The sequence below is a fragment of the Myotis nattereri genome (genome assembly GCF_964212035.1).
Source record: "Myotis nattereri genome assembly, chromosome: 20".
Classification (NCBI taxonomy): domain Eukaryota; kingdom Metazoa; phylum Chordata; class Mammalia; order Chiroptera; family Vespertilionidae; genus Myotis; species Myotis nattereri.
The window spans coordinates 9,485,919-9,502,343 of record NC_138096.1 but is presented as its reverse complement, the minus strand read 5'-3'; the positions used below and the strand labels follow the sequence as shown (position 1 = coordinate 9,502,343).

The 16,425-nt window shown below is 41.0% G+C and overlaps 1 protein-coding gene across 1 annotated transcript in view; it reads right to left on the bottom strand.

Annotated features, from left to right (window-relative positions):
* Positions 1 to 1,648: 1,648 nt before the first annotated feature.
* Positions 1,649 to 16,425, bottom strand: part of ESRRG (estrogen related receptor gamma) — a gene marked incomplete at its 5' end in the record, with an annotated part of 169,249 nt that continues 154,472 nt past the window's right edge. Inside the window, 2 exons of the mRNA XM_081114534.1 lie at positions 1,649 to 5,516; positions 11,552 to 11,821. Coding sequence (XP_080970660.1) covers positions 5,272 to 5,516; positions 11,552 to 11,821 — 515 coding nt within the window. The 3' untranslated portion in view covers positions 1,649 to 5,271. The remainder of the gene's footprint in view (positions 5,517 to 11,551; positions 11,822 to 16,425) is intronic.

The following is a 16,425-nucleotide window of genomic DNA, read 5'->3' as shown; positions in this document are numbered from 1 at the left end:
GTTTTTTTTTTTTCAATTTAGGATGTTCATGGCTGATTTGAAAAATGTATAAAATGTAAAGCATGGTTCCCTCCTGTCTTCACATTAGAATCACCTGGAGATTTGGGGGTTTTCCTTATTCCAGTGGCCAGGCCACATCTCAGACCAGTTAACCCCCAGTCTGTGGGGTTGGGGAATACGATGGCGTTCAATACTCTCCTGGGGATTCCCATATGCAGCCTCGTTTGGAAACCACTACTTAAAGGAGAAAAATCACTTACAAAAAAACAGGTGCAAATAAAAGTGATCCCTTGGACACACACAACAGAATCTATTGGTCAGAGTTACTCATTGTCTCTGTATACAACCTGATAAAATGGCAAACTCCGATTTTGTTATTTTTCTTTTTACACCACAGGCATCCCTGACCAACATCCCTGAGAAGTCGCTCTGTAATCATTCCAAATTGTAAAAATTGTGAAATGTCAGCAAGAGAATTCTGACATTTCATTTCTTAAAACGCATGTAACATAGATTCAGGGTGTCCCCAAACTGTATACCCACTTTGAATAAATTATTTATTCCAATGGGTTAAATCTGAAAAGAAAGAAACATCAGTTGAGCTATCAGATGCTAAAGTGTGTGTACCTTTTGGGGGACACACTATTTTTAAAGCAGGGCATCCCTGGAAGATTACAGGCATGCCTTTTCCTTTTCGGTTTGTATCTTGCAGAGTCTGTTCCCCCAAAATACTTTGTAAACACCCCCCCAAACACTGTCAGATGCTATGCTGAGCCATTGCAACTCACAGGACATGAACATAGGGGGGAAAAAGACAGTTTTGTTGCTAGCTCCTGAATCTTGGCGATTTAGGTAAATCTCACGCCCCTAAAGCTGTGTCATCGGCTGACTTCTCCTGAGAACTAGCCATCGCTGAAGGGCCAGCAGCACAGTGGGCAGACGCCTGACAAAACACTCAGGAGCTGGGCAGAGACGCCCGGAACTCGCACATCAGCACCTGGGCAAAGGCTGCAGGAGGGGCCAGTGGGCGCACAGCTTACCCCAGGCTGCGAGGGCTGCGACCTCCGGGCGAACCAGGCGAGGGGAGGCCGCTGGCTGTCAGCATTGCCGCTCACTCTTCTGGGGTTAGAAGGCAGCTCCCTGATCTGTGGATTTCTCACCCAGGAAATCTGGTCGGCAGCCCCACGGCTGCTCCAGAAAGCCCGCAGCTGGCTGACGAGCTCCGTGCAAAAACATGATTTAATTGTGGATGGAGGGAAATAATAGGTATCTCTGGTTTTTAATGTGATCTTAAAATAGGGGGGGAAAGTTTTCTGTTGTGACATTGACATGGAGGCGATGATTTTGAGTAATGCGGAATGATGTGGAGATGCTTGGAGATTAAGTAAGAGCTATATAAAGGCTTGTCAGAATGAATTCTAATGTGACACAAGACGCTTTGCATACTCTTAAATATGCAAAACGTCTCTCTGCGCCCTCGGAGTCACTCTGACAAGCCTTTATATAGCTCTTATTTAAACCCCTGCTTTATTTTTAGGAAACAGGTACTCAGAGCCACTCTTTCAATGGAAGCAACAAAGGGCGATGTTTATTGATTTGGTTCTTTCGTCTGGAGGGAAATAAAGAAACACCATACAGAAGAGCAATCAAAAGTGGAAGCTTGTTTAATATTGCTCTACCATCATCCCGAAAGGCATAATAATTTGAGTTACACATCTGAACTGATTGGAGTTACAGAATCATATCTCCTTTTTGCATTTAACAATATATACAATATAAAATAAATACATTTACACAAATGGACATTGGTTGGAGCACACGGTATGGTACACATCACAAAAATATACAATTGATTGCTTTACAGATGTGAGGCCCATCTACAGCTATAGACATGGTTTTATTATTATTATCATTATTATTATTATTCTTTTTACTATTGGCTATAATGCAACTCCTGGATTATTATTATAAGCAGTTTAAATTTTTTTCTTGTCCTTTTACGATCTTTGCACATAAGACTGCCATAAAATGTTTTCCTAGGCAGGTAAACAGAGACGCTTAAATAATTAAAATACAATCACCAACACCCATTTTCTCTTCTATAAGAAAAATAGCAGTTTTAAATTTTTTATATCTTTTATGTTATCATTTAAATGCAAAATAGTGGAATAAATACAACAATCTGAGCTGATTGAAACACAAGAGTAACAGCAGGTAGTCACACAATCATATTGCTTTAAATAAGAACCAACTGAAAAAGAAACAAAATCAAAATTAAAATCATATAGCTAAAACATATACCTTTACTTCCCAAACATAACTTCCCAAAACTTCACATTAAGTAAATGGTCTTGCCTGAAACTCGAAAAGACTTACCTCAAGCGAGGTTTTAAGCGGGGCATTTGCCCTAAAGCCCGTGCAGTACTTTTAAATCTGCATTGTTCGTTGTATTTCCTATTTATGGGTTACGTGTTTCACTTAAACTGAAAACTTAAAATTGTCCTCTCTTCTTTCCACATATCTCCATCTCCTGTTTTCAGTTGGTTGGCTCTTACTTCTGAAGCCCAAGTACTTTAATGTGATACAGTAAAAATGATGTATATTTGTATATATTTCATTTACATATAGTGTGGTTGAATAGTAGCAACTTAAACCCCGCACAGACTTTCTGGAAAATAATCTTTTTTTTAAACACTTACATATATAAATAATCTTATAGAATCAGCACCTTTTTTATTTTCCCAGGAGTTGGATTGTTCTTTTTCAAGGGATGTGCCAATTTCTGAACTCCTATCACAGCTATAAATTTCAAGTTATTGACCATCTGAATGAATTGCTAATGATGATTTATCTAGAATCACACTACAATCACTTCTCTACTGAGAAACCACAATCTACAATATAGTCCCATATAGCTAATGATAGATACACAGTATTTCTAGCATGAGGTTGATGAACCATCAACCCAAGGTATTTTGTTTAAAGCACACCAAGTAGCAAGAGTTTTGGAAACGTATCCGCACCAAAAAAGTTTTGCAACAACACAGAGCGAGTTAATAACAACGTTGTGGGAGAGATGAGTGAGTGAAAGCCATATATATACAGCATTTAAAAATTAGACTTATCTATATTCTTGAAATATTCAAAGTTTTATTTCTAAGCTATACATTGGTATTCTATAATAAACCATTAGAGAAATTATCCCTTGTTTTGAAAATATTATGATTTTTGATGTGGATCTGTTCATAAGGAATACTTGTTTGGAGTTTCAATCTCTTAATTCTTATTATGAAGAACCTTATTACGGGTAAGGAATAGAATATACTACGGTAGTCTCCTGAGGAATTGTACATCCAATATTGTCTCTAATTCTACCCTGTGTCTAAAAGCACACACCACGAGAATCCAAACACCACAAGAAGAACAAGACAAACAGTCTTTGAATGCAACATAAAACTCCGAGAAAGCACAGCAAACATGAAACATTGAAAAGCTGAACTACATCTCTTTTTGTTTGTTAGGATTACAATTTTAATTACATCTGTGTACATAGAAGAAGACTGTTCACATGGTACAGGGAGCAGCTACTAACACTGGTCCATTGGATAGCATCTGATGGAGGTTACTGTTTCTTGGGTATTCGGCGACTGTAGGTTTTGGGGGCATCTAATCGACTCCTTCATTAGATTACACCTCTCCACCGTCGGGAACCTGACTGACTTTCTGGTTGGGACAATACTGGTTGAAAAGCAGCTGTATTGGCTTAGCTCTTGGTTAAAAACCACAGATTAAACATTCCTAAATGAATCAACTCATACCAAGAGGTTTTAGAATTTGGTCAGGCATCCGTCATCTTTGACGGGGTTTTTTGTTGTTATTGTTCTTCCAACTCTGGCATTATTGCCTCTTGAATGAAGGCCGGCTCACAGCTCCTTCCAGGACAAGGTCTGTAACTTTGCAGATAGGCAGTAATGCATCCCTAACCACCGCAGCAGAAATCGTATGGCGATGGCACCTCCCAGATGGAGAGGTGCGCTTCGGAAAATGCTACAGATCTGGATTCCAGGCGCAGTGCTGACAGGTGACCACCCAGAGCCACTGCAGGTGTAATCTCATCCTTCGTGTCAGAGAACATTTAGGGAAACTGGAGCTCGCGTAAAGAACTTGATGTTTGGGACCAGACGGGCACACAACATAAATTGCATCCGTGAGAATATGCACCTTCCCTTCAACTATTGCTTGAGTAGGTTAAATTCCCATATTAATAAATGGCTGAGAAGTGGTAAAGCTGGTACAAAAAAAAATCTCCATTTTGTAAGAAGAAACAAAACGTTTTTTTAAAAAAATCTTCCTTCAGGATTCATGTGTCCTTCATTATTGTCCATAATTGTTCAAAACCAGCACAAAATTGCAGTATTCTTAATTTCTCTTTAGTATTGCGTGAATGAATAAAGCTTAAACTATTCCCTGAAAAAGTTACTTAGTAGCTAAACTAACAAATACCTGGAAGACTTTGAGAAAACAATTCAGGAATCAAATGGCTGTAACTGATCGAGATGGAAAAGCAATGATAAGAAGCAGCCGATGCAAAGTTGCTTAAGTTGTCTGATTAGGGGCTGCTCCCATGGAATCTGATACTGCCCTCAGTCGATCCGTTCATGTTGCACTGTACTTTAGCTACGTTGGTTCTTTCTCTTTGATTCCTTAGTCACGGGGGACGTTGTGGTTCACAATTAAGTTCACTGGCATCCATACTATGGATTTCCTTCCTTTGGCAGGGCTGGCTTCCACCTCTCTTGAATTAGAGACCTCTTTTAAAAGTTCAGCAGCAGATAGGGAGAGAGGAAGAAAGGGAGAGAGTGGGGAGGGAGGGAGTAAGGAAGGGAGGAAAAGAAAGGAAATAAAATGTTTCTTACTACTAGAGCTATTTAAAATTTAGAAGAAAAGGAAAGGGTGAGAAGAGAAAAAAAGGAAGGGAGGGAGCAAATGAGAGAGAGGGAACCAGTAATCAGGAAAGCCAAGAAATGGGGGAAAGGAGAAATAAGAGAGGGAATGGGGGAAAAAACATAAAGAAGAAGAGAAATGAGAAGAAAAAAACAGATGAGAAATCTGAAAGCTGCTTCATAGTCTTGCTGCTAAGTGATCAGTGCAGTCTTTGCTGATTGGGGATGGCGATGACTAAGCTCTACGTTTCTTCCACATTACGCTTGGGTTTATTTTCCCTTTCTTGGCGGGCGTGCAGGAGGAGACGGCGGCCCAGGAGGCCTTTAGTCAGACCTTGGCCTCCAGCATTTCCAAAAAGAGTTTGTGCATGGGCACCTTGCCTTCCAGTTTGATGTTGTAGAAGTGCTGCACGGCCTTGGTGGAGGTCTGCCTGAGCAGCGGCAGTGTCATCAGCATCTTGCCCGCCCTGCGCGGGTCCTCCACGTGCTGGCCGGCTTCGTAGTCCTGCAGGGCCTCGTGCAGGACGTCCTGGAGCTTCTGCACGGCCTCCACGTCCTCTATGTGCATGGAGTCTGCGCGACAAAGCAAAGGACAGAAACAAGGCCATTAGTGATCGTGAGAAGCCGCGTGCAGCAGTCCTGCAAGTTAACGGTTACCCGTCCACTCCTCTAAGCCCTGAAACCTCTAAACGCAGCGTCTCCCCTTTCCGAGCTCTTTGTGGGGTATACATTTCCCTAGAGTAGATAATTTTCAGTGCTTCATAAGAACATGGGAATGAGCCCTCGTTGGTTTGGCTCAGTGGATAGAGCGTCGGCCTGCGGACTGAAGGGTCCCAGGTCCAAATCTGGTCAAGGGCACATGACTAGGTTGCAGGCTGGATCCCCAGTGGGGGGCGTGCAGGAGGCAGCCAATCAATGATTCTCATTGTTGATGTTTCTATCTCCCTCTCCCTTCCTGAAATCAATAAAAAATATATTTAAAAAAAAAGAGCATGGGAATTACTATAAAAGTTTCATTACTGAAAGGGTGTGGGTATTTTTTTTTTCTTAAGGCAAAGAAAGAGAAACCTTTTAACAGATTATGACCATGGCGAGGTTATTCATTACCTCATTCACGTATGTATTCATTCACTCAACAATCATGGAAGGCCATCTAGGAAAAGTATTAATTTCGGTGCCATGGCAGTGAAGTTGTTGATAATCCCGACCTGACCCTGAAAAAGCTCACATATCCCAAAAGGCAAGAAACCTGCTGATGACAGAGATTTTTAAAACTCCATGTATATATCCTGGACCTACAGTGTGTTCCATTGTAGAATTTTCAGTTACTATTCAGGGTGCCTTAAAAGATCCTTACATAGTCTGCTTCTCTGCTGAGATACAAATAACACCTTTAGATTAATGAGTTATGAAATTTCACTTAAAAATCCAATTTGATCAAGCAATGAAAGGGTTAACAGGGTTGCCAGGATTATTCTTGGGAGGGGAGGGTATAAAAGTTACAGCTCTAAAAGAGACACTTAATTATATACAAGTTTGAATCATTTAGCATGTTTTATTGATTCTGATGACAGTTTATCTGTTAATTATACATAATGGGGTCTTTGGGGGGAATTCTGAATGTTTAATAATTCTGCTTCTCTAAGAATACAGAGTTCTAAGATATACGTAGTTATCCTAATCTTTCATATAATTCAAATATCAGATCACATGCATAAAAAGAGAAAATCTAATTTAAAATCAAGTGGCTAAGCGTATGATAAAATTATGGCAAAGTAATTAATAGATTGACTGCTATTGTAAGCGGTAACATGTTTTTAAATTTTGTGTTTTGCTTATTTTTTTCCTTTTACATGGTTATTTTTGAGTCATTTCACAATATTTTTGGTGAGCTATATATTAGGTGGTTAATGACACATTTCTTTGAAAGAGTTTTGAATAATCTGGAATACAGTTGTTTATATGTATTTACTGCTCAAGACTTGATTCCTGCCTGAAGGAGCCCAAAGAAGGAATTCTTCCCCGTTAGAAATGTTCATGTGGTGCCCTGGACTGGAACTCAAGACATTCTCTGCCCTGGCCGGTGTGGATCAGTGGTTGAGCCTCAACCTATGAACCAGGAGGTCGCAGTTCGATTCCTGGTCAGGGCACATGCCCATGTTGTGGGCTGGATCCCCAGTAGGGAGCATGCAGGAAGCAGCCGATCAATGATTCCCTCTCATCACTGATGTTTCTCTCTCTCTCTCCCCTTCTCTCTGAAATCCATAAAAAATGTTTATTTTTTAAAAAAGAGTTGAAATTGTCCTGAACCTGTCTCGTTCAACCTCCCGTCTTCATCAGGAACCTCTATACCACATTTTCACAAAGACATTTCCACATATGTAGAGCGTTCCACTTGATAAGGAACCAAGCTAATTTTTAGAAATGTCTTCTTCATCTTGTCCCCAATCTATCTCCAATGACCAGTAGTTGGTCCTGGGCCCGGCTACTGCGACAATACATGTCCTTCTACGTGGCAGGTTTTTATATCCTTGAAGTCAGGGCACAGTCACTTCCGGGCCCACCCCAAGCCCAACCTTCCCCACTTCTGGGGCCCAGCAGGAGATATATTATAGGATGTCACAGGAAATCAGGCGAGAACAAATAGCAGAGAGCTATGCTCACAAACAGCAATTAAGACTTCAAACTATTCTTTAAAGGCTGTGATTTAGCATGTGAGATTTAGAAATGATTTAATCAAATTACTGTGATAATTTAACTTCCCATTTACAGAAAAAAATTCTAAGTCATTTTAGCTTTGCCCGTTCTCGGATCTGCTAATACTTTAAATGCAAACTCACTAAATCTGAACTATTTAATTAGACCATGATTCAGCTGGCAGGCTGCTGAAGAAAATATTAATCTCCATTAGAGATCCCAGTTCAAGTTCTGGCTCTGTGGCTTTCATCCCTGTTCTGTTCTTTCGGCTAAATTTATACACGCGTGCCAGGCCCAATAGAAACGGCATTAATTTATGGAATTATTTAGCTCTGGTTGCTGGTGATGGTCTCTTTTTAACTTTATGTTTTTAATGGAAATAGCCCCAGTGTTCATGATATTGGAAACCAGCTAAAACTTAATAATGAAAATCATAGGTTTATGAACTAGATGGGGTGATGCTATACTTTTAAAACAATGGGTAAATTGGTAAAAAAAACAACAACACAAAAAAACATTAATATTCTTGGGCCCAAGCCTAAACATATTAAATCAGAAAATTGGGGCTGAATCAGGACATCAGTATTTGTTAAAATCTCAGCTATTCTATATATATTGCCATGGGGGCAGTGGCAATAGTTTCAAACTAAGTCTTAGACATAAACACTAGGACAATCTCGAGAATAGATCCCCATGATATAACCTTACCCAAAAGGCTTGTAGTAATATTTCATTGCATTTTCCACTAACAACATGAAATTAATTACAAAGGTCTCCACATGAAAAAAAAATTCTACACATGAGAAAATTGGTCCTATTAATTACAATGTTAAAATGGCGACTGCAGTTGTACTTTTAAAATTCCGCCTCAGAGAGGTGTGTCAATGATGCTCATCATTGTTGGCACTCAAAAGTAAGAGAATACATATTTTAAGCGAGTCCCTGCATTATTTTTTTTTAACCTTCAAATTTAATTAGAACAGTTATATAGGGTTTCCAAATATTTGAATGGGACAATTACAGTATTAGTTCATGATACACTGTTTCTTTGTTCTTTTTGTCATATACCTGATAATAGGTACTGCACAACTGTTCTGGTGTTCTAAATATTCCTGAATTCACACATGACAGAAACATAGCTACAAAAAATATGACAGTCATTAACAGGAAGCCAATTCCCTGTTTCCCAAGCATAAGCACAACATTTATAATTATTGAATAAAGACAGATGTTTAAAATAAGCTGAAATTTAGATTAATGAGACAATGCTTGTTAACACCTACAGCCACATGGGGAATGCTAAGATACCTATAAATTAAATGACACTGAAATAGATGATTTTTGGGGGGCACAAAAAGTCACTTAAGCTGATCTGAAATTTCTAAATACTAAAAAAGACGACCTATGAGCTTTTCAGGGTATCTAGGAATAGTGTTCAAATATTTTCATATTGACATATTTAAGAGCAGTTTAAGAATCACTGTATCTCAGCAAGATCAAATCTACAGCTTTATCACTGCCCTCCCAATAATGGTAAAAAATAAATAAAAAAGAAATGAATGACATCCTATGCGGTATCAAAGAAAATGACTTTTCTGCGTCATTTATCCCAAGCTAAAATGGTGGAGCTCACAGATTAGAGGAGAAGAGAAAGACCACATTTATATAACACAGTAGAGGTGGCACACTTAGGAATTAAAATGGTCCTTATAATCACTCCTCCTTTTTCAGGATGCTGACTCAACTTCTCTTCGTATTGAGAGACTAAAAGACTGTTAAAATAACAGAACATTTTGTGCCATGGAAAAATTTTCTTAGAAAACACAGTGCTACTCAATACTATAATAAGAGAAAAGGGTGGGGGGCTAATTAGTTATCTCAGGCTTTAAACAAGGAAAACAAACTAACTAGCTCTTTAAATACCCTAATAACCAGTCCCTGCTCTGAAATAGGTCAACCGTAAGCGAAGAGTGGGTGGGATTTGAATAGTTATCTATAAAAATATTAAGGATTATACTTCTCAACAACAGAGAGAGAAATGCATCAATTCAGGCACTCAAACTGTAATCCATAGCCATACAGTATGCCTCCAACTTCTAAAATTATAGATTTCAGCCATTTTGATGACAAAATCTTAGCACTGCTCAGCATTCATGATTAGTTAATTTATAAAAAAGCAATTTGAAGCATAAAGGATACAAAACAGGCTTGCTGCACTTTATAATTATTCTAAGAAATGTTTAAATTTGAATTACTTTGTGATTACCAAATAAAAATTCACAAATCTGCCATCTAATTATGAGAGGGGCTATAAAATGAAGTCTCTGCAAATTAATAAATTCTCAGAAAATTGCTGTCCCAATTTCCCACTTTGGCTTTCCAGAGAGCAGGACCAGGGGCCCTTGATCCTGCAAGAGCAACGCCATTTGTCATAATGAGTCATAATTTACAGTTTCCCAGGGAAACAGCAGAAGAGAATGGTGTGGTTAACAACTAAAAGTGCGAAATGCTAAACTCCATTATAAAGACCGATCGGAAAGTACAACTTCATTGTTGAAAACAATGTCCCTCCTATCCGTCCCAGGATCCGTGCATCAATATTGTAGATGAACTGTTAATGACAAAATCAATTAAAAAATTATTTCTAAACACAGTCACGCGTCCCCCGGCTCTCACGGGGGCAATCTGGGCAGAAGGGCTCATCTCCCTAGGACCGCGCCAAATCACCCCTCCGTCATCCCCAACTAAGCAAAAGCAATCTGGTTTTTCATTTTTCAGCGCGGCTGAGCCCAGCCTGAGATTGATCGTCACATATGGCCCCAGAAAGCAAACTGTCAATACCTTGAAAGCTGCAGAATTTGAACAAATAGCCGTCCGCCCATTCAAGCCACTCACTGCATCCCATTTAACAGATTTTATTGACAGTTTCCTCCTTGTAATTAAAGGGAAAACTACTGGCCGGCAACCAAGATAAAGTTCAAAGATAGGGTCAAAACAAAAGCAGATGGAGGGCCACGGAGTGACTGTCAAAGGGACAGAGCGGCCCGGCGTGTTATCGACGCGCAGGTATCTAATGATCGCCCGTCATTAAGGAGGGATCTAGCCTGCGCTCTATGCAAATGAGGAGACAGACTTAAGACCACAAGAAAGGGTTCAGGAGACACACGGGGGAAACCAACAAAGCGCCAACGATTTTTTTCACACGCCAGAGGTTGCCGCCTTTTAGTAAGTTTCAGTTTAAATGTAAAGGCTCTTCATCCCCATCGTGCTTAACCCTCACCGCACAGGTGGTGCCTATGAGGGGACTAGTCCCGCAGCCCAATTTGACTTTAGAGCACCCCAGAAGGTGAGAAAACAGAGGGTTCTTTGATAACCCAAATTAAAAACAATACTAAAAATGTGTTTTTTCCCAATCGCAAAATGTGCATTTTTTTGAGGAGAAAAAATGGTTTATGTGTATTTGTGACTCTCACTTATTTTCACTTGTGCACACAAGACAACGGGAGCTAATTTTGTCATGGGAATGTCCATGTACACTACAAACTAGTAAATGCATGAGGTGGCAAAAATCCCATAGCTTGCCACACACAGGCAAAGGTAGGGTGTCCCCCAAAAATGTATACACGTACTTTGAATAATAATAAAGGCAGTGTTTGTTAAAAATCATGTCATTTTCAAAATGGAGCTGTGAAGTGTGCATACATTTTGGGGGACACCCTGTATAATAAAAATAATTCCCATCACGTTGATTTTTCTTCCTTATAACTTTTCACCAGAAAGCTGTGATGATTCTGATCTTGCTGATTCATACAGAATTTACAACTGGACCCAGCGGATCTCTGAAGAAGTTAAGGGAAAGGATAAAACTGACATGTGAAAAAATGTAACAAGGACCACGTCAACATGCCAACCTGAATTAGCGAGAGCTATTGCTTTGAGGGTGACGAATTCCTCTTTCTCCAGCTTCATGCTCTTGTATTTCTTCACCAGCTGCAGGATGGCATTATTTAGGTCGAGAAGGCCTGCTAACTTGGACTGGTCTTCATCCATTATATAATCGTCTGCATAGACAAGTTCATCCTCGAATGAAAGAGATCGGTATACGACACTGAGGATCAAAATTTCCATCCAAGCACTCTGCAGGAGGCTCATCTGGTCCGCCAGGGACAGCGTGGAGAAGCCTGCATGGGGAGATGAGCAGATCAAGTTACTCCACAGCCATCATTTCATAAGGACACATTCGTTTCAATGGCCCATGGCCTCTGCATTAGGGCTGGAAATTGTGCTGAGTTTCCATTAGATGCTCTCACATTCCCCCCTGATCACTGCGCGAATGGCAAAGCAAAAGTCACCAACCAGCTCCAACACAGTGGTGTTCTTCCGAGCTTTCATAGACTGGCTGAAAGCAATACAACAGAGAATTCTGTATCTCTCACTTGAGAAGAAAATGCGACGAGATTGTTACATACGCTTGATTATCTGGCGGAAGTCCTAATGGCTCATAGGAAGTCAGATTTTCAACGACCTCAGGTCAAAAACTGCTATTGATAAACAGAATAAAAGTTTCTTTTTTTAAAAAAGCCAAAAAGAGAAAGGAACACAAATAATTTAGGTCATACGATTTAGAAACATTTCTATAATAGTCACAAGCACAGTGAACAATTAGTATGTTTACACTTCCAAGAGCCTTTGCAATTGGATATTTGTTCCCATCCATATTTAACATGAATTCCTTTTAAAAAGGGTGATTATTGGTATAAACGAGAGTGGGGTAATTAGCATCCTGGCCTCCTCCAAACAGAAAAGCAAGTTTGTTCTTCGTATTAAGACCCAGTTATTGTACAAGTTGAATATGAAGGCAACGGGGTTTTGTGCAGAGGACATGAGCAGAGCCAGATCAGAATTTAAATACTGGCTCCACTGGCTACTTACTGGCTGTTTCGTCTTGAGAAAGACAGTTTACTTGTACCTTAATTTTTTACTGGAAAGTATAAGAACCATCCAACAAAGCATGAACTTGTAATATGGTAAGTGTAGCTATATCAGGTATTAGTTTTATCTGAAATACCAGCATGACTGTTTTCAATTCTTTACTGAAACTCTATGAATGCTTATAGTCCCTTGTGAGCTTGCATAAACATATGAATATATATGTTGTAAAAAATGGGGTTCAATAGGAAAAATGAAGGAGTACAATTAAGCCTACTTAGGAATGAAGAGATTTATTTATAGCTTAGAGGGACTAGATCTAAATTTTGAAAGATATGTAAGGTCTTAGTGAATATACCTACTAATCAGCCAAATACTTCTGCGTTTCTTTTTTAAAACTTTACTTTCATTTCCAAGGTTCTGCCCAAGGAATCCCAAGGGTAACCAACCACTCCTGGGGTCTTGGCGGCCCATGATTTAAGGCACGACCACCAGTAATTCTAGAGAAGGGGACATTTTGGGGGCAATGCCACTTATAAAATCTGTCTTTACTCCCCTTCCAGACCCTGTTACCCAAATCAAATATATGCAGCGCTGCCCAGCCTTCTTAGGCTCTCGCTCTGGTCATTGTCCTCGACATTTTTACTCCTATCATATTGTCCATGTCCCATGTGGTATCAGGAGGGACAGCACAGTAAGAAAAAAGGTGAAGATTCCCTGGGCTGTTGCTGATAACTAGTAGCCTGCCATTTGGCACCATCAACTAGGAGAGTTTAATACAATCATCAAGAGGGATTAGGCAAGCTCACTCAGGGGGTCTGCAGGCATCTGTGAAAAGCCTTGCTTTCCTTGGGTAGCAAGCTGCTGACACAGGACCCGCAGATCTTCCTTTGGACCTGGCTGTGTCAGTCTTTTTTCCCCACTCTATGTTTTCGTCTTTGCAAAGTGGGTTACATTACTAATTATCCTCCTAAAATCAGCCATAACCATTGATAACATTTTAAGCAGACATTCAAAAGAGGAAAATAATGATCTGATGGGTCGTTCTGGCTCCATTTGCTTTCAATCAAAGGTTATCCTTAAAACAAACAATATCACTCTTCTTTCTGCCCCACCCCCCACCACCAAGCAAAAACATGCCATGCACACCCCACTAGCTAACTCGAGAAAAGGGGACCACGTAAGACTTTATTTCCTAAGTTAAACGGATGAAAAAATACACGTTCTTCTAGGAAGTTGTGAGCAAAAAGGCATTTTCCATGTGCCTCCTTCTCTCCCTGTTCACGCTCCCGTCTCTGCGGCAGCAGATGGGCCGAGCGCGTGGCCCGCAGCCCCTGCCCGTGACAGCCCCCCTCCCTCCCGGGCTCCGCTGTTAGTAAATAGATTTACACATTCCCCAATCTCCACACATCTTTTCTGCCGAATAATTAAAAGCAGGATGATTAGTTTATTGAGTGGAAGGAGGAACTTTTTTATTGAGGTCCATCCGCGATGTTATCAGGTCGGCCCTGTTCTGGTTGTCAGGAGGGCGCAGGCATCCAATTTTTCTTATCTGCCTGATTAATACAAACGCCGTTTCAGGACGCATTAATTAACAGATACAAATCTGCGTTCTCATGGAAGGATCGATACGGAGAAGAAAAGAGGCATCAATGTGAATTTAGTGCTGATGATGGAGAAGGCGCGCTATCGACAGTTACGTGCATGGAAACTTGAAAGTTGCGCAGGCCCCTTTGTCCCTGCGATGTACAAACGCACTATTTTCCACCCGTCACCATGTTGCACACGTTTCTTTGGGATTTCATTAAGCAGGAAAACAAACTACAAAAAAACAACAATAAAAGTTCATTTTCTAAGGTGGATTCTGCAATTTATTTCTTCTATGGTATTGGCTGTGTGTGTGTGTGTGTGTGTGTGCCTGTATCTTTCCTATAAACCTAACTTTACCCCTTTCCTCTTTTACTTCTTGATATAAAAAGAAGGGGAAAAGCAAAGAAAGGTTCGTTCTCTCTCTCTCTCTCTCTCTCTCTCTCTCTCTCTCTCTCTCTCTCTCTCTCTCTCTCTCTCCTTGGTCAGGGGGAATGGGAAGATGGATCTAACATGAAAGGTTTGACCATTTTGCTTACTTGCTATCTCGAGTCTATTTCAGCCCATTAAAGGACATTTAAGTTTGCAAAACGTAGGGAAAAGCAACCATATGCACTTTGCACAGTGTGAATACACGTGTGGGCTTGTATCTCTTCTTCGTCAAGAAATAGGTGAATCTCAACCCATTAACCCTTTCTGACCTCACCTCTGGCAAGCTGGCAGCTGGCACCCAGGCTCCCCCGCCCCAAGGCCCAGGTAACAGCCTTATTATGGGATGGTCCTGCTCACTGGTCCCTAAGAAGGCTGGATACATAACATTATATTTTCACTCCAGATTTCTTCCCCCTGCCCTCTGGAGTGTTAGCTGTATTTTACACACAGACACCTGGATACAATACTCCTTTTATCAGTAGATCCGAGCCAAGTACAGAAGCATAACTGACCAAAATCTAAATGAAAAACACATGTTTTAATAAACTGTGACTAAGGAATTTTGTAAAAACATGTTTGTTTTATCGGGGCACGTGCACACACACACACAAACACACACACATATCAGAATGGTAATCCCTGGTTTGTGCGTTTGCCAGCATTTATAGTGGTGTTTGCCAGCTAGCAGGCTGAAAGTTAGAGACACCCCCCTCCCCCAAATCTGTAACATTTAGCTCTCTTTGGAGAGAAACCTCTTCCCCAAGGGGAGTAAAATAGGCTTCCCTGTTGTGTCATTTGCACTTCATGTTTTGTACGGCCCGGATCTCAATCTCTGGTGTGTGACAGGTCATAGTTTTAAATGCTCGGCCATGTTACAGCGTTTGAAAATAACACGGGCTGTGCGTGGCCCATGCTTTGCTTCCCTGGCTACAGCCCATTCCACGCGTGTACCTGACAACTGTGATCTCCCTTCGTCTCCGTCCTGGGTTTAAACAGTGTGTCTATCTGCCATGCAGCGGGCTCCCAACAAACCAGATGACAGCTGGGAATAGCATCACCGGGAAGGACCGAAAAGAGGCAGGTGCCCCCGAAGTCACAGGCCCGGAGGAGTGTGTTCTGTGCCCACCCCCTCACCTCCGTCGCCTGGAAACTTCGGAGGATAACAGTGACGCCATGGGCCCTTGTCAAGTATTTTTTTTTTTTTTGAGCCTGGCAAACGGGTGCACTTTGCAGTCCACTTACACAAAAAGGCTAAGCATGTGAAAGTGTGAAGGGCAAGGACTATCTGATGGCTAGGCTTCCAAAATGCACTTTCATTTCAGAAAGCAGACATGTTTATTCCCTGCGAGGGGTGTTGACAGAAATAGGCTGCCGTGCAGGCATTTGGGGTTTAACCCCTGCGAGGCATGTTCCTCTTGGTGGCTCCCCTGCCACAGAGAGCAACCCTATACATCTTCAGGTGGCTGTTCCTATCAGTCCATCAGGCACTGACTGCGCCTGCTCACCGTGTTTGAACGGTAGTTTCTCTGCTCCACAAAAAAGAAATCAGAAATCCATTGGGGGTAGCTGACTGAGCGACATGGCAAAAGTGAGATACTTTCTCTCTCATGCACATAAACCCAATGTGGACAGGGATGGGGGAAGAGGTGGGAGAAAAGATTGTCAATGGCACGAACACTTGGTGCATGACCCTTGTTAGAGGCAAACTTGCTCTGGACTTTTAAGCCAGTTATTTGTTTCACAGGAGCAGACACGTGTTGTGTATGATTTGCAAAGCATACAGCTCTGGGCGTATAGTGAGTGTGTGTGTGTGTTTAGCTGTAGTGATGGACTACAT